Here is an 18,783-nt window from a genome sequence, read left to right on the forward strand (position 1 = left end):
CCAACAGTGGAACACCATGGCACCTGGGATTTATACCAGAGTTGGCCCATTACCCCAACATTGTATATGCACGTTCTATTCTATATGGGTAAGGTCCTACAGTAAGGCACGCCATGGGACCTGGGATTTATACCAGAGTTGACCCAATACATCATGTATTTTACAATTTACTTCACAGTAGTCTGTACAAGTTATAACTGACACAGCTACACATTCAAGTGATTTGAGCTTCACAAACTCAGTTAAGATAAATATCTTCTTAGAACTTTGCACTGGCCCTGGTGTTGCAACGTAATGGTTGGTTTCTCATTAATTACATAAAATAGATTTTTTTACGTTTTTATTGCACACTAGAAAGGCAATCATAGAAATGCTAAAACTTTCGCTCATATAAATAAAAGCTTCACCATTCTCAAGTGATATAAGATACAACAGTTGGCAGTTAAAAGCACTTGAATTGTTACATTGTATGTTATAATACAAACCAGACTTCCACAAAGCTAACCAAACATATATTTGGAATAACTACAGTGGTGCTCTTGGGAAATTCAAGCCTATGATGTCATAAACCATTCTGTTTCAAGACAATCTAATAAGCAAATACATGACAAAGAACACAGCAAGAACAAATAGTAATAAATAGCAATATAATTTTCCATATCCACCACGTGATATTCCTTTTAACCTCTTCATAGTTGAGCCAAGGAAACCAGATACTTTGTTCATATCATCATCCTGTTTAAAAAGTTATGGTCAGTCTTATGTTCACAAAGAATCAAAATTATCACTCAAGTTCCCAACTTCAAACACATTTTGCCCGGCCGTTTTGGACAGCCCATTAGTGACCACTGGATTGAAGCAATTCTTATTGCCGATAATTGTCTTGCCCAAGGACACATACACCCACAATGGTAGCAGCGTCAAACCTTAAACTTTCATAGACTGCAGCTATGGGAATTCCAAAGTACTGGTATCAACAAGTCTCAACCCTAAATAAATTTTGGATTTGACCTTCACTGACCCTTTAAGCTTATGCCACAGTACCAGTAAAAAAAAGAGTTTCCACCATTTTGAACACATCACCGGCAATGTATAGTGGTCAGCGCACCTGCCTCGAACTCAGAGGTAATGGGTTCAAGGCTTTTCGTTGCTACCATTGTGGACGTATGTGTCCTTCCTATGTGTCCTTTGGCAAGACACTTTACGACAATTGCTCCAACCCAGTGGTCACTAATGGGTTTTCCAAATTATCAGCCATACATTAAAACAATCACCCACAAAGACACATGCGTGGTAAAGCTGGCACGAGGTGTATGAAACAGAACACCCATGATGTAACAACTGTAGTTACCCTACCATGCGAAGATAAACAAGTTACATTCATTCATCCTTACCATTCCATAAAGAAGTTTGTTTTGATCTCGAACTTCCTCCCCAATGTTTATTGAAAGCTGGAAAACAAGTGTTGATAAATATTAATAATTTTCATTAAGGCAGTGCATATTCACAACTTGCCAAATACACTGCTATTTTTGATGCATAGGAAACTTACATTTGATTATAGAAGTAAAATGTATCGATGATTCCCTTTTGCTAATTGATAACAGAATTTATAAATATAAGTAAAAAGGGACATGAGATTAAGTCAAGAGTTGGCTCATTAGTCCGACACGGCGACACCCAGCGTTAATAACCACTGGGTTGGAACAATTTCCTTTTTTACCCAAATACAGTTAATAGTGTCAGCTTAGCAAATGTAAAAACACATAACAACAAACTTACTGATTTTAAAGCTGAAACTTTATTTCTGAGTTCACTTTCAAGTCTCTGGTTTTCCTCTTCATACACGGAATGCTCGCCTACGTGTAACAAATATTACTGACAAGATGCTACACCATTACTGGCAATTTTTTAACGAACATTAATTTATTCTGACAACATTTTACAGAATTATACTGGCCATTTTTGAACAAAAATATTTAAAAATTGAAGTATAGTCAGTTTTTCTATGTTATGTCAACCAAGAGTGCCTGGTTTATTTAAATATAACTTACCAGCATTTGACCTTCGCATGTTGTTGGTATCTAGTCTTCGAATTCAAGTTTTTTTCCCTAAAAATCTTCACACTTCAGACGGTTTTCTCAAAAGCATTAACACTTTGTAAACACTGACGTGTCCAAATTTATTGTTGACAAAATCAGCTGATTTCTAATAAGAGAGCAAATATGCGAGTTCGAGTTAAATGAATGTTATTTATCCGCGCATAGCGAAGCGACGACATTCGTTTCAACACGCGTGTTGTATTTCATACTCAAGCATCTTCCGAGTTACCACGTATGTAACTTTTTGGTGATTGTTTTTCTGTACGGCTGTGAGTTTAAACAACGCAAAATGGACCACTGGGTTGCAACAACTGCAGTTAGTGTCTTGAATGTTTTTTTTTTGTTTACGAATAAATGTAGCGAGAAAATAGAATGAAACGGTGTCCCATCTTACCCCACCCTATGCTTATGTAAAATACAATTAAAATATTTGTTTACAAAACAGCCAAGCTAATATAAGTTTTTAAGTTTCTTACAGCTGAAGCATTGGTCGACTTGTTGATGGACATGGAATAAACATAATGATTGACAATTAGTGAACTAATTGAAAATAATACAAAGCAATATTGCTTGGAAACTTTTTGTGTTTTCTGTGAGTGTTGCAAGCTGGTTTATACTTGGCACGCGGTGTAAGAAACAAAAAACTGTGTTATAATGATTGTTATTGCCCCTCATACGAAGATAAATAAGTTACATACGTGGTAACTTGTAAGCGGGCACGAAGTGTATAAAACATAACACCCGTGTTATAAAGACTGTTATTGCCCTGCGAGGATCGATTGATTAGTCTGCTTAAGCTTGTTTTGGCCAGTTTAGAACATTTAAAAATAACCACAACAAGAGTGCTCTGCACTTTTAGTATTTTGCATTAGACATCTATGAAAACGGAACAAAAAAAGTAAAATTCAAATGTAACATTTGTATTTAGTAAAGGCGGTTTTGTAGGAATTAGAGTTTGTACGGATTGCTGCTTTCTTATACATCATATATATATATGCTGTGATTCTATTCCATACAGGAAAAACGTCTAACTGAATGAACATATGGCTTTAGCGGCAAACAGTTTGGGCTCATGTTACAACAAGTACTAAGAACCTGCAGGACTAAGAAAACGCGAGAAAAAAAGGACTGAACAAACCTTTACAGTTAGATTGATGTTCATTGTTTTTAAATTTATGCTGAGTGCATCGGGATAGGCAGACTAGGATTTGCTTTTTCTCCATGCAGTTTTGTGAACTTTATATGCTGTATTACGGACACTTATCCTGATCGTGTTTTAAACATTTAACAACGGTCTATGGGAGTCGTGAGGATACAGTTTTATAATTCTTTGAATGTTCTTTGTTTGCTACCAAATAGAACGAGAAAATAGAATAAAAGATTTTTATCTTCTCCCATCCTACTACTAAAACTTACCGTACTTTTTGTTGTTTTTATTAAAGAAACATAAGCACGTGCGCTTAACTACAATGCTGGTGGTGACGCTTTAATCTTTACCATCATTTTCGCTTTTGCTTTCAGCACAAGCGTAATGAATCTAAAAGTTGTTGTTGTGCTTGTATTAGCCCTAAACATTGTCCAAGTATTGGCCTACAAATTCCCATATCCATCGCCTTATCCTTATATCTTTCACGGTCCGACAGGAACAGACGGACCAAGAGACCATGTACCAATGAACCAGTACGTTTAAATACTTTGTTATTATTTGTTACCCAAATCATGATTACTAATTGATGTTTTTTATACAGGGGAAAAGTGCTGGACACAGGTTTGTTGGAGTTTATCGAATAAAGGAATATCATGGTGGGGCAAAATGGGACACCTTTTTATTCTATTTTCTCATATTATTTGGTAGCAAACAAAGAACATTTAAAGAATTATAAAAATGTCCACTATAACCCACTATAACCTATTTATCCTCGCGTGGCGTCACGCTTTGTTTATATCGTATTTGTATTATATAGTGCCATTTTTTTCAATTTTTAGAGTATCACTTTTCAGGATTTTTAGAGGGTGTCACTTTTTAAAATTTTTAGATATTTGGATGATACTTCAAAATATTTAAAACAAAAATACACAATATCGCGATAAAACAACTAAATCTAAAATGTTTCTTTACAGCTGATATTCTACTCGATTTGCTAATGGAAATGGGAACGGAGTAACTCAAGATACCAAACACAGATCCACTCTTAACAAGATGTATTAATAAATAAATAAATAAATACACAAACTTGTATAAAGTGTGGTCGAATGTAACTTAATTAACCTCGCGTGGAAACGACAGTCGTTATAACACAGGTGTTGTGTTTCATATACCTTGTGCTCGCTTGTTCAGTTGGCAAGATTTAGGAAATGTGTATGTCTTCAAATGAAAGCATGTGAGTTTTTAACAAAATCACGGATTTGCAGCAAGATTTATATAGGGGACGAAACATTTTAACATGTTTAGAACAGCTTGATTTAACGCTTACGCGTTACTAAATTATTCCAGGCAAAATAATCAATAATGAATAAAATATAAATAAAAATTTAGCGCGTTTGTACAACTAATTTTATCTATAGTTACTATATATACGGTAAGGCATATATAGTACTAACTTCATTCGTTATTTTCAAACCTGGATTCTCTGGTTACATAGCATATAGGTAAAACAGAAACTAGAAGAATGACTTCAGAGGTATAATTGTTGTTTGTATATATATTATTGATATAATTTGTGGAAATAATCAAATTGAAACTTTCCAATGCAATTTATATAGACAGTGGTTTGTAGAACATATATGTTCACTGTGGACTATGCTTAATTGTATTTGTTTAAGTCAGTTTTAATGCATTTTGTTTCATCTTTTGTTACTGTTAAAAAATCCCACTCATACATCGGTAATCCTTTAGCTGGTGGCCACCTGAAATTTTGGTTTCAAAATGTTCTATAGCCCTCACTGATACCTGCTGTCTAATTTTTTTTTCAAAAAAGTCGGGCGTTCGTGTCGAAAATTACCTTTAAAAATGCGCAAAAACATGCTGTGTCACCGTAATTCGTCTGATTTGCTTAAGGTTAACGATTATTACGTCACAATCGCGGTCTGTTACGTCACAATAGTGGTATATTGCATACGTTATAAGACGGTATAGCCTTGTTTTTCCCCACTGTTTTAACGTAGGAATCAAACGTAACAATACGCATTCTATGACGTAATAATCCAACCTTGGTTTAATTCATAACGGCTGATGTGGAAAATACGGTGACGCAGCACGATTTCGCGCACTTTCAAAGTTAATTTTCGACACGAGCGCCCGAGTTTTTTCAAAAAAAACTTATACAATGAGTATCAGTGAGACCTAAGGAACATTTTGAAACCAAAATTTCAGGTGGCCACCAGCTAAAGGATTACCCATACATCAATGCTAACTAATAAATGCTCTTTACTTTGTGCTTAATCTGTAAAGTTAGAGAGGGTTCCTCAATATTACCAAATATTTTTGCACATTTCAATTTTTACCCATTAATTAACCATCAAATATTTTATTTGTTTAGAAACCTCGTCGTAAGAAACGAGACGACACCTGGACAAGTGAGGAACTGACGTCAGCTTTGCATAAAAATAATGATCGACCTCATAGGAGAGATAAAACAAGGAATATAGAAGGTGGGCTGTTTATTGGGGGTGGGAGACAGAAGGAGTGACTCTTTTGTTGTTTTTAGTAAAATCTGAGGTGACATTGCTGAAATGCAGTTACACTCATAGTTGTCAAACATAGGGAACCTCATTGATTAATGTGGTGAATGCAATATACTTTGACAAAGTTCTATAAGTGGTAACTTAAAGCTGGCACGAGGTGTATGAAACAGAACACCCATGTTATGACTGTCGTTGTCCCGCCACGCGAGGATAAATAAGTTACATTCATTGTTTTCCTTCTTGCTTAGATTTCCACAGTAGAGAAGCCCGCAAAGAGAAACATTCTTCACACAGGGTGAGTTAATGTAGTTTAACAATATGTTTAGTTCATATTGAACAATATATATAGTAGGGTGAAGGAACCTTTAACACATAATATCCAAATATCCTGATCGTGTTCTAAACAATTAACATCGGTCTATGGGAGTCGTGAGGATATGGTATTATAATACTTTGAATGTTCTTTGTTTATTATTAAATTGGCTGAGAAAATAGAAGGAAACGGTGTCCCATCTTCCCCACCCTACTATATGTTGTATATTAATCAGTGTATCTTGTTGTCAGGTCCTGGATGAAGATAATAGAAAACATAGAAGTAAAAACGAAGACAAAGAAAGGTGAGAAATAATGTTTCTGCTTTGAATATACTGTGTCATTTGTGTGAATTTAACTTGGAAATTTTTTTGTGGTTACTAAGTGAAATTTGCAGCAGAATTACCTGTGTTAAAAATTAGTGCATTAATTCATATATAAATATACGCCCCTTCCCTGTATTTTTTAAAGTTTCGTGCATGTGCTGGATTTGTTATATATTTATATATATAACTTATAAGACTATCTTGTATTTGTGTTTTAGTTACAGAACAGTAAACGTATGTATTTTATTGCAGACGACATAAGGAAAGGAGAGAAGTTCCAGAAGGTTCTGATCAACGAAGAGAAAAAAGAGAAAGGAGAGAAAAATCATCCAGGCATGAAATTCGTGATGAAGAAGATTATAGAAGAGAAAAAGAAAAAAGGAGAGAAGAGAGACATCGGAAAAGGGAAGAAGAAGGCAGAAGTGAGAGAAGAAATCGTGAAACACCAGAAGAAAGAGCAAAGAGAAAAGAAAAGGTAAAACAGCATTTGCATTTACTAATTATAAACTTATTTAATGTGTTTATTGGATGATGTGGTATTTTAAATTAGCTATAACTGGTTTTTTCTAATGTTATAATTATCGTAAGAGTTTTTGCCTTTTTTGCAGGAGAGACGACAACGTGAGAGAGAGGAAAAGAGAGGAAGGTAAATATATTGTTGATGTGTAGATTTGTTGTTTTAACGACCGGATGATGTTTCCCCGTCAAATGACAATCTTTTAAGATTATAAATAAACAGAAAATCTCTTCAAGACTTAATAATTTTTAACCTTGATATTTTAATGCAGCGCAACAAAAGATGGGGAAAGAAGGGAAAGGGTGAGGTGGCATTGATTAAATAAAACTAAATAACTTCTTATAAGTTATTTGTTACTTTACTTGTATAAGCTATTGTCAGGCATATTACACTTGTTTTGTAAATATGGTTCACGTCGTAGCACAGTTGGTTAACGTGCCTGCCTCTTACCCAAATGAAACGGGTTCAAGTCTTGTCTCCCCTATCATTATGGGTGTATGTGTCCTTGAGCAAACACACAACAATTGCTTCAACCCAGTGGTCACTAATGGGTTGTCCAAATTATCTGCCATATATAAAACAATCACCCACAAAATAACATATGCATGGTAACTCGTAAGCGGGCACGAGGTGTATGAAACAGAACACCCGTGTTGTAATGGCCGTCATTGCCCCGCCATGTGAGGATAAAGTAAGCTACATTCATTCATGGATTTTCTGGCATTTATTTAGCCTTGTTTCATCAGAATAAAACTAAACAGTGCAAAAAATGCTTTAACTATGTTGAAAAGTTATTTGCCTTATTATAATTCTAACATATGTATTAGAAATAATAATATTAATTGGATTTATTCACTAATAGAAACATGAAAGAAGAGAAGACCAACACCAAAGGTAGGATGGAAAAGAATAACATTATGAATGCAACTTATAAAATAGGGGTAAAACTTATAAAGTAGGGGTGTACCTTATAAAATGAGGAGTGCAACTTATGAAACGGGGGGGCAACTTATAAAATAGGGGTAAAACTTTTAAATAGGTGGCAATTAATAAAATATGGGGTGCAACGTGCAGCTGATAAAAACAGGCAGGGGTGACATTATACTTTTTGCTGAAACATAAAATTTAACTTGTTATTTTTACCCAGGAATGCAGGGGTAGAAGAGGAAGAGGTTAGTTTGGTTTGTTGTGTGATGGATGGTGGTTTTAAACAAGTTTAAATTTTAATATGGTTTATTTTGGGTGAGTGGCAAGCTATAACATCTGTCCATGCTGTAGCACCCGGAGTGTTGGGGTAATGAGCCAACTCCGGCCTAAACCCCAGGTCCCATGGCGTGCCTCACTGTAGGACTTCACCCATATAGAATAGAATGTGCTTATACAATGTTGGGGTAATGGCCAACTCCGGCCTAAACCCCAGGTCCCATGGCGTGCCTTACTGTAGGACCTCACCCATATAGAATAGAATGTGCATATACAATGTTGGGGTAATGGGCAACCGATATAAATCACAGGTGTCAATTTTATATTTTTTTCACCAATTCAGGAACAACGTAGAAGAAGGGAAAGAAAAGAAGAGAAAAGAAGAAAAAGGTAATTTTAGTGTTCCCGATTTTTGTAATACACTTTCAGTGCTTCCAGATAAACTTATTTTTTAACTTTCAGGAAAGAAGCAGAAGAACTTGAACAAGTGAGCTGAAAGTTTTTGTAATTTTGTGAAACATGTTTTACTTTATTGTTTTAACAAAATTTTAAATTTTATTTTTACAAAGTTTTGTTTTGAAACATTTTTTATTGTATTTATTTTATTACTAATTAACTTAAAATTCATTGATAAATCTAAATAAATTACAAACATCATAAAACTTGTCCCAAATTATATATATTACAAAACTTAATTGTTATATATGTACAACTGCTAACATTTAAAATTGTCTATGATTTAACAGGAATTTAAATATAAAGACAGTGAAGGAAACAAAAGGTAGGTTGGTGAATCTTGTAGTTGAATTATATTTAATGTCCGGCGCTGTGGCATAATGGTTAGCGCGCCTGCCTATAACCCAGAGGTAATGGGTTCAAGGCTTGACGCTGCTACCATTGTGGGCATATGTGTCCTTGGGCAAGACACTTAACGGCAATTGCTCCAACCCAGTGGTCACTAATGGGTTGCCCAAATTAACATCCATTAAAAGAAAAATTTGAAAAAAACACAAAAAAAGAATCACCCACAAAGTAACATACATGGTAACTCGTAAGCTGGCATAAGTGTATTAACACCCATGTTATAACGACTGTTGTTTTCCAGCCACGGGATAAAGTAAGTTACACTCATTCAAATTCATACTTTACAGACAAAGAGAAAAGTCAAGATCACAAGTTAAGGTAAAACTGTTTTTATTAAGAATTTTACTGAGAGGTGCATGCTGTTGGGTGTATATGCCAGACTTGAATCGCTCTAACCCAGCGATCACTAATTAGTTGTTCAAATTATCAGCCATACTCCTATATAAAAACAAACACCCACAAAGTAACATACATGGTAACTTGTAAACAGGTACAAGGTGTATGAAACAGAACACTTGTGTTGTAACGACTGTTGTTGCCCCGCTGTGCAGAGACAAACAAGTTACATCGGTTTATGCATTCAATTATATGTTAAATGTAATTATAAGTTATCATATGTGTTAATGTTTGTATTTTATCTTATACAGGAACCTCGAACAAAAAATGATGAGGACGAAAAATATTCAAAAGTCATTACAAGGTCTGTGGTTTATCTTATATGTGTGTGTGTTGTATAAGCATTACGTGTAGCTGTTTAGGCTTTTTTGACGCTTTGAGTAGTTTTAAAATGTCAAACTAGAGTCCACACAAATGTTTTTACTCAGAAGTGTTTAAATGGTTTTTACCCGTAGCGCGTTTTAGCAGTATTATAAAAGTTTTTTATATTTTTAGTGAAAAAGAAGAAGTTAACAACGATGAGGTAATATGAATCTGATTTTATTAAATTTAAACTTGGGGTAACCATGGCGTGGCATGCTGTAGAATCTCATCCATATAGAATAATAGTAACTTTTATTTGTCTCTTCGATTACGGTAGCGAAGATTTAGAAATATTTTAAGCGAAAAGACAGGATATAGCGACAAAACAGTTGTTAAAACACGCTTACAGTTTAAAACATATTTACATTTAATTGGAGGAAATAAGCGTGGTTACTACACCTAGTGGACAGACGAGCCATTATTTTAAGTAAGTTAAACCTAATAGAATCAAAAGTGTGTGTAAAGAGAATAAAGTTATCGTTGCTTTTCCATCACCAGGTAAACTATGATTACGACGACGACTTCGAGGACTATGAAGATGATTTTGAAGAAAATGAGGTGAAAATATTTATTGTTTATCAGCATTATAGAAAATATTACCCACAAAGTTACATATGTGGTAACTTGTTAGCTGGCACGAGGTGTATGAAACAAAACACCCGTGTTATAACGACTGTTGTTGCTCGCCATGCGAGGATAAAGTTAGTTACATTCATTCATTTTGAAACTAACTTTTTTTTAATGACTTTCCTGAAACGCGAGGATAAACAAGTTACATTTAATAATAACCCATCTATTAACCACATCAAATATCCACTCACCCCTCACAGAGTGACGAAGAGAGGAACCCAGAGGTGGATGCGATCATCCGTGCCATAAATCAAGAAAACGAGCGCGTTAATTCAGCGAGGACTAACTCAGCCACCAGTGAACGAATGCAACCGGTGAGAAGTTTTAATACATTGGTTGATTACTGTGTGTGGTGCAGGTTATGGGAATTTCAGTTTTATTTTGATTTGGGAGGCTTGTCAAGAAAAGCCAAATAATGGGGATGTACAAATGCCATGGAGCAGATACAGACTGTTTAAATCAAATTTAGATGCTGTGACTTTAGGAAAAAGCTTACAGGCATTGCTCCAACCTAGTGGTCACTAATTAATAGGACCTCATCCATATAGAATAGAATGTGCATATACAATGTTGGGGTAATGTGCCAACACTGGTCTAAATCTCAGGTCCCATAGCGTGCCTCACTGTAGGACCTCACCCATATAGAATAGAATGTGCATATACAATGTTGGGGGAATGGGCCAACTCTGGTCTAAATCCCAGGTTCTATGGCATGCCTCACTGTAGGACCTCACCCATATAGAATAAACCTCCATAATTACTTTTAATTTTAATAATAACATACAACGAACCCAGCCTTATTACTCACCTCGACTGTGGTTTATAAGACCCAACCATATTGATAAGCCTTTATAATGTTTATTGTAACTTTAACAATAAAGTTCACCCAAACCCAGAACCGAACGACCTCGGACCACGACTCAGCATCATCGAGGTCACATGACATGGTTGCCACGACGATTAATTTCTCAGGTGCCAAGCAACGGAGCGTCGAGAGTAAAACAAGAAAGAGAGTTTTGTAAGAAAATAAACTTTATATATGTTTTCTATGAAATAACAAATGTTTTTTTTATTTCAAGCTGTCGGGCCTCGGTCAGATGGAATAGAATAACATATTCCAATCTAGTTAAATGGTTTTCTATTTTACAACGAGGCTATGGGATATGAGGGTATTTTAAGTGAAAATAAGACATTTATGTTTAAATTCACATTGTTCTGTCCTGCCCTGATGGTGTCTCGCCTTATGGCAGATGAAACAGTAGTATAAAAAAGTTACCAATTTTTAAAAAAGATCCTTACTTTTATATGATGTTATGCCTGAACTACAGTAGTATATTGTACCCATTTTTTTAAGCTTATATAACTTTCAGGAATCGCCGAAATGATCTGCTGACTTTGATCCAACTTGATTTCAATTCATTTGACTTGTTTGACCTTGCACCAGTCACTGAATATAACTTCTATATCAAGAACTTTGGAAGTCAGAACTCAGGACAGGTAAAGTTAGTTTTCTTGATAGTAAACACTTAGTGTTTTTTAATGGAAATTTCCCCGACCCAGTGGTCATTAAAGCTTGTAGCATCCTGGGTGTTTGGGTAATGGGCCAACTTTGGCACATGTCTCAGGTTTCATGGCTTGGAACCTTCCACTCAGAATAGAATTTATAAATAAAAAGATTGACAAAAAATGTATTTTTTCATAGTTTTGATCAAGTATGGTAATTTAAGAACATTTATCAAGAATAATTATACTTGAATTTTATAACATTAGTATTTTGTCAAAAATCCCAACTTCCCCCAGGTTTTCACTATCGCATATTTATAAGATAAACAAAAAGAATGCGAAAAAGTTATCAAGAATAATTCTACTTGATTTTTTATCATTTTTATTCAAAAAGTCCCAATTTCCCCTAGGCGTCCACGCAGTGTAATGATGACGCGATCGAAATTGAAATTCAAACCGACCAACCAGAAGTCGGGGATCGGTGGTCGCAACATCCACCAGATGGAGCTATTGCATGTGGAGGTTAATGTTGTTTCTATGGCATTGGTATATTACCTATAGTACTTCGAAGGGCCAACGGTTGAAATGTGTTTACTACCATGTTTTGTTAATATGGGTTGTAAGATTGTTGTTGTAAAGTTAGCAGTATAATTCCTGGGGTCATATTTCACATAGCTAATGACAAATGGACAGATGACATTTCTACTATGTTTGACTACTATGTATGGCCATAGTATGTGAGATTTAGCCCAGGAATTGACCCGGCACCCCAAGTTTATTTATATGTATATTCTATACGAGTGAGGTTGGGCAATGGACCTGGGATTTAAGCCAGAGTTGTTCTATTACCCCAACATTGTATATGCATGTTCTATTCTATATGGGTGAGGTCCTACAGTGAGGCATGATATGGGACCTGGGATTTAAGCCAGAGTTGCCCATTACCCCAACATTCAACACCAAGTTAATAACCCATACACCCCCAGGCACAACAGTAACAGAAGATTCCCCTCACCTTCGAATGTTGGCAGCCATGCGTGACGACTCAAATCGCTTCAGCGAGTTCCTCGTTTACGCTAGTGACATCATCGACTCCTCGTTTGAAGAAGCCCTCTTGTGGCGAGGAAACAAACCAAACTCGTTCACCCCGATTACAAGTTGCGATGCGTCGACAAAATTCAACACAAACATCCCATATTTGCATGGTGGGATTGTTATTTCTATGTGGGTTAACTTCGTCACAAACAAAATACAATTACTCCCAACTCCTTGATAATGTATTGCATATGGTGGAAGAAATAGTTAGGCTTAAAACTGCAGTGCTTTAATGTAAAACTCTATTCTATTTCGAAGCTAACATCAGCCATATATAAAAAAAGTAAACATCCCACAAAAAACATTCACCAGCAAAGTACGTACTGTTAAATTGTAAACAAACACAAGGTGTTTAGAACAGAACACCTGTGTTACAGCGAATATCATTGGATAAACAAGTTACATTTATTCATTCAATGTTGCCTATGATGTCTTGTATCATACAGAGCGTAAGATTCTCCACACCATATTTGGTAATGGTATGATTGCTGTTACGTTCGGTGAGGCGTGTCATGATGTTACGACGAGAATCGACCAACGCGGGATAATCACTGTGTGGAAAGTTTCAAATAATGAACAACCTTATAGGTGAGTGTGGGGTGTGTTTTATTCAATATGGATATATGGGTGAGGTCCTACAGTGAGGCATGACATGGGACCTGGGATTTAGGCCAGAGTTGGCCCATTACCCCAACATTGTATTTGCACATTCTGTTCTATATGGGTGAGGTCCTACAGTGGGGCATGACATGGGACCTGGGATTTAGACCAGAGTTGGCCCATTACCTCAACATTGTATTTGCACATTCTGTTCTATATGGGTGAGGTCCTACAGTGGGGCATGCCATGGGACCTGGGCCTACAGCATGGTGTGTCATTGTACCTGGTGTTTAGGTTGCCCCATGAGCCATGACCTTAACACCTAGGGTGCTATGCCATGGTCCTCACCAGATGTTAAAGCTTGTCGCTCACCTGAACCTAGGTAAAAAGTGCTGTTCTATCTAAAATGCAAGGAGACATAGGATGTGGTCCAAAGTTAACCTATTACCCCAACAGTCATGCAAAAGTATGTCATATATGTTATTATTAACTTCTGTAAAAAAAAATCACAAGTTATCTTTTTATTTATAGAATCTTGATCTGCGATGCTTCTCCTGTGACTTGTTGTTTTGCTCATAACAAGAAGATATTGTTTGTTGGAACGGTTGGTTTGTTTTGTTGTTTAACTTTCAAACTTTGTAACTTATTTATCCTTTTATTCTCGGTTAACTTCAGTCGTAATAAAATGGGTGTTCTGTTTCCTTTTACTGGTTACCACATATGTAACTTTGTGGGTGATTGTTCATGTATGGCTGACAATTTGGACAACTTATTAGTGACCACTGGGTTAATTGGTGTAATATAAGAGCACGTATGCCCACATGGTAGTAAACAAACAACATTCAAAGAATTATAAACCTGTATCGTTATCCTCACGACTTCCATAGACCGTTGTTATTTTTTTAAAACACCATCAGGATGTTTGGACATTATGTGCTAAAATTGTCCCATCTTCCCCACCCTACTATATGTTTCCAACACATCACATTCCACAGGATGATGGCTGCGTGTTGCTTTATGACCTCACAGAGCCAACCACAATGCACCAACAGATGGAGTTGGAGAAGAATACGATGACAGTGATGAGAAACGCCACGTATACTACAGGTAGCATATGTAATATAACAAGGATTAAAGCAAATTTAAAGTGAGGTTTAATGTTACTAATGGGTGCCTAGTCTATATTTGTGAGGTCCTACAGTGAGGCATGCCATGGGACCTGGGATTTAGTCCTGAGTTCGCCATTACCCCCAACACCCAGGGTGCTACAACCCATTAGTGACCACTAGGTTGCAGTAATGCTAATTGTGTTACCTAAGGTCTCATTTGTAAAACCCGGGTCCCATGTCCTGCCTCACCTCAACCATTTAGAATAGAATGTGCATATACAATGTTGGGGTAATGGGTCAACTCTAGTCTAATCCCCAGATCCCATGGCGTGCCACGCCGCAGACATCACCCGTATAGAATAGAATGTAAATATTTCAACTCAACTAAATATTAATGTCGTGATAACACCCCCTAACCCCCAGGTTGGCAGAATGAGATCCACACCTCACCCATTGTTTGTTTGGGTTCCGTTGGGAGCTTTGAAAACATGAGTCAGCTGTTTTCAATCGATGAGTCAGCACGTTTATGTGTATGGGTAAGACAATCAATGTTTTTAATGTAAAACCAGTGACTTCTCCAACCCAGTTGAATGTAAAACTAAAATATGATCACTAATAACAAACTCTAAACAGCAGTGTTATAACGACTGTTGTTACCCCCTCACATAAGGATAAACAAGATACAGTCATTCCTTAGTTTAACAATGATTTCTGTTTCAACATAAAGGGAATTCAAGCTATGAAAAAAGAACCACTTGACCAATATCTTAGTTATTATCTTTAATTGGTCAATTATCACGACTTAACTTGCTGCTTTTCCACCCACCCCCAGACAGTGATGCTTTGTAAAAAAAATGAGTTTAATAAATGTGAAATAAACTTCCAAGTTCCCTTCCATGAGCACAAACAAACACCTTATACCCCATGTTAGGCATTACAAGCCCACTATAACCCCTAAGCTTAATTACTAACCCCCATTACCCCCCACCCAGGTTGTTGTGGATATTATATCAGATGTTGATGATGACGTTGGGTTGGTTCCGCATGGCCGGGTAAAGCTTGTTAAAAGTTCCGTCATTAACGTGATTTCTAACAAGTAAGTCGTGTGATTGTGTTCACCCTGTGCCTGCTGTGGGGTATAAATAATATATTAGTGGCTCATCCGGTATAAAAACGTAGTGTATATCCAACATTTCGTCTGCCATACGACGAGACTTCATCCGGGAATGAAATTAAACGTTGGAAATCCACTCTGTTTTATACCAGATGAGCCACTAATACATTATATATACTATACCTGGTAGCATAAGTAACTGAATATATGTGGGGTATAGTTTGGTATATAAGGGGCACCCCTTTGGTTGGTTATATAGAAACCCAAATGATGCAACGCGATATCAAACAAGTAAGTTGTTTGTACTTTGTGCTCGCTAAGCTGCTGGGTATTTAGAGGCTTTTTTAAATGTAGGAGAGACAGGAATAGTTAGACTCAAAATCCTGTGAAAAAATCTAGCTCATAATGTATGTTACTGATTAATGCAGTGCAAAAAATACTCAGCTATCCCAGATTTGGTGGTCATAGTGTATTTATACACATACTTAGCTTGTAACATGGTTGCCTTCTTATACACAAGGCATATAAACGCAATATAAATAAACCCAATTAACACAAACGTTAATTGCTTCCAGACCCTCATCATCAGGACTTGGTGGATCGGCTACATTTGCCGTTTGTCCGGATTCAAATACTTTCTATGTAGGGACAGATCTGGTAAGTATTATAAATAGTTACTACTATTAATGCTATTCTGTATCAGGATAGATAAGGTTCCATAGCTACTGCGTATTCCATGGCTCGCGAGGCGACTTTGAGACCCGGCCTAAGTTAAAGTTTGTCAAGAATTTTGCATCGATTAGTCACAACTATTTTAGAAGTTATGGGTTGGTGTATCAGTAACTTGTAAACTGGCCCTAAGTGTATGAAACAGAACACCTGTGTTATAACGACTGTCGTTGCCCCGCCACGCGGAGATAAATAAGTTACATACGTGGTGACTTATAAGTGGGCACAAGGTGTATGGAACAGAACACCTGTGTTATAACGACTGTCATTTTCCGCCATACAAGAATAAAAAAGTTGCATACGTGGAACTTGAAAGCGGGCATGAGGTGTATAAAACAGAACCTCCGTGTTATAACGACTGCCGATGCCCCGCCGTGCGAGGATAAATAAGTTCCATTTATTCAAAATCATTTCCTCCCACACACAGGGTGATGTTATAAGCTGCACTCGTGAAAACAAGACACGAACGTACAACCTCCCTGGTAATAAATCATCTGTGACTTCAATATCTTTCAATCAATTCATCTCCACATTGATGTTGGTTTCTTACAAAAGCGGGGATATTGCTCTGTTCATGTTGGATAGAGGTAAGATAATAGAACATGAAATTTTGTTTTAGAAATTGTAAATTTTACTTATTTGTTTTGCTAAGATTTAGAATGAATGTGTGAAATTTATTTATCGTCGCATGGCGGGGCAACGACAGCTGTTATAACACAGGTGTTCTGTTTCATACACCACGTGCCTGCTTACCAGTTACCACGTATGTAACTTATTTATCTCTTGTAACTCATAAGTGGGTACAAGCTGCATAAAACAGTGAAATAACGACTGTTGTTTTCGCACGATGCGAGGATAAAGCAAGTTACATTAAGGTGTTTAATACAGAATGATTGTTTAGCAATATTCAAGTAAAACTATTCCCCAGACACCCCTGTTATATCCTGGCCACTTGATGGCACCAGTATACTCTCATGTGATTGGTCCAACAGTCGGCCATCCGTGTTCTTCTCGTTAGATTCGACCAATCACCTGCAAGTATGGGATCTAATGGCGATGGATGCCGCACCTGTTTCTGATGACTCATTTGAACAAAAGTATGACTAAGCAAAATTTAAATGAACGTAACTTATTTACCCTTTCGTGGCGGAAAAACGACAATCATTATAACACGGGTGTTCTGTTTCATACACCTCGTGCCTGCTTACAATTTACCAAGTATGTAACTTATTTATCCCCGCATGGGCAACAACAATCCTTACAACACGGGTGGTTCTTTGATCTTTCATAAATGAACAAAGACCGACGAAATTGACTCTACAATATAAAATCTTTTATTAATAAATATAATAGTTACATCATTTACAGAGTGATATGTTTTTCTGTTGATGGTCATTCACAAAAATCAACCAACCTGGTAAGTTATTACTTGTATTATGTTTTATCTGGGTGAGGTTCGAATTACTGACCACTGGATTAGATCAATTGCTGATACGTGTCTTGCCCAAGGACACATGAATGAATGAAACAGGGTTTTATTCTCGGGTGGCCAGAAACTACAGTTGTTACAACTTGAGTGTTTTGTTTCATACACACATACGCGTCAATGGTATCAGTATCGAGCATCGAACCTGGCACCCTTTGATAAACTTTCATGGCATTACTTGCTGTTAAACTTACCCATATAGAATGTGCATACACAATGTTGGGGTAATGGGCCAACTTTGGTCTAAATCCCAGGCCCCATGGCATACCTCACTGTAGGACCTCACCCATATAGAATAGAATGTGCATATATAATGTTGGGGTAATGGGCCAACTCTGGCTTGAATCCCAGGTTCCATGACAGGCCACACTGTAGGACCTCACCCATATAGAATAGAATGTGCATATACAATGTTGGGGTAATGGTGCCTCACTGTAGGACCTCACCCATATAAAATAGACCATCTTGCAAAGTATATCTCATTGTTTTTATATTACAGCTTGTTGCTTTTGATTCTTGTGAATTTGAGATCTTGAAAATGAAATGTCATTTTGTAAACTCAGTTTCTACCGATGAAGTTGAACAAATGACGTCTTTAGTCCAATCTTTTGGTTGACCTCATATAAGTAAACCAGGAATGTAATTTATTTACAAATTGCAATACCGTTGGTATTTATCATTGTGAAATGTTGCAAAAATGTGTTTATTTTAATAAAAAAGCTATTTTGGTTTAAATTAGTTGTTTATTGT

The 18,783-nt window shown here is 36.5% G+C and overlaps 2 protein-coding genes across 5 annotated transcripts; one reads left to right on the forward strand and one right to left on the reverse strand.

Annotated features, from left to right (window-relative positions):
- Positions 1-323: 323 nt before the first annotated feature.
- Positions 324-2,227, reverse strand: LOC149733011 (BET1 homolog). The gene is made up of 4 exons (XM_089883365.1): positions 2,055-2,227; positions 1,783-1,859; positions 1,395-1,451; positions 324-735 (listed from the first exon to the last, which is right to left on the reverse strand). The coding sequence occupies exons 1-4, from the start codon at positions 2,071-2,073 to the stop codon at positions 580-582; spliced, it is 309 nt and encodes a 102-aa protein (XP_089739491.1). The 5' UTR covers positions 2,074-2,227; the 3' UTR covers positions 324-579.
- A 1,315-nt stretch (positions 2,228-3,542) lies between these two features.
- Positions 3,543-18,768, forward strand: LOC149733012 (cytoplasmic dynein 2 intermediate chain 1-like). Of its 4 annotated transcripts, none has more exons than XM_089883341.1 (33): positions 3,543-3,782; positions 3,851-3,905; positions 4,224-4,783; positions 5,642-5,753; positions 6,035-6,081; positions 6,351-6,403; positions 6,677-6,899; positions 7,033-7,070; positions 7,213-7,243; positions 7,804-7,835; positions 8,089-8,113; positions 8,488-8,534; positions 8,607-8,631; positions 8,891-8,925; positions 9,296-9,326; positions 9,656-9,708; positions 9,900-9,927; positions 10,266-10,325; positions 10,598-10,711; positions 11,294-11,415; positions 11,768-11,894; positions 12,311-12,422; positions 12,887-13,105; positions 13,442-13,583; positions 14,127-14,199; positions 14,591-14,702; positions 15,128-15,240; positions 15,697-15,800; positions 16,394-16,475; positions 16,975-17,134; positions 17,476-17,644; positions 17,916-17,964; positions 18,533-18,768. In XM_089883341.1, the coding sequence occupies exons 3-33, from the start codon at positions 4,772-4,774 to the stop codon at positions 18,647-18,649; spliced, it is 2,667 nt and encodes an 888-aa protein (XP_089739467.1). In that variant the 5' UTR covers positions 3,543-3,782; positions 3,851-3,905; positions 4,224-4,771; the 3' UTR covers positions 18,650-18,768. The 4 variants fall into 4 exon arrangements, with proteins under 4 accessions (XP_089739467.1, XP_089739466.1, XP_089739468.1 ...); XM_089883340.1 differs by having other exon boundaries at positions 3,851-3,870; XM_089883342.1 differs by lacking the exons at positions 7,213-7,243; positions 7,804-7,835 and having other exon boundaries at positions 3,851-3,870.
- Positions 18,769-18,783: the final 15 nt, after the last annotated feature.

The sequence above is a fragment of the Ciona robusta genome, chromosome 8, assembly GCF_009617815.1.
Source record: "Ciona robusta chromosome 8, ASM961781v2".
Taxonomy (NCBI): Eukaryota; Metazoa; Chordata; class Ascidiacea; order Phlebobranchia; family Cionidae; genus Ciona; species Ciona robusta.

Coding starts and splice junctions, on each gene's coding strand:
- LOC149733011 (XM_089883365.1), bottom strand. Junction 1,452..1,782: donor AAGTTTCAGCTTTAAAATCA/GTAAGTTTGTTG, acceptor CTTGTTTTCCAG/CTTTCAATAAACATTGGGGA. Junction 736..1,394: donor ACAAACTTCTTTATGGAATG/GTAAGGATGAAT, acceptor CTTTTTAAACAG/GATGATGATATGAACAAAGT.
- LOC149733012 (XM_089883341.1), top strand. Junction 6,082..6,350: donor AGAAACATTCTTCACACAGG/GTGAGTTAATGT, acceptor TCTTGTTGTCAG/GTCCTGGATGAAGATAATAG. Junction 8,632..8,890: donor AAGCAGAAGAACTTGAACAA/GTGAGCTGAAAG, acceptor ATGATTTAACAG/GAATTTAAATATAAAGACAG.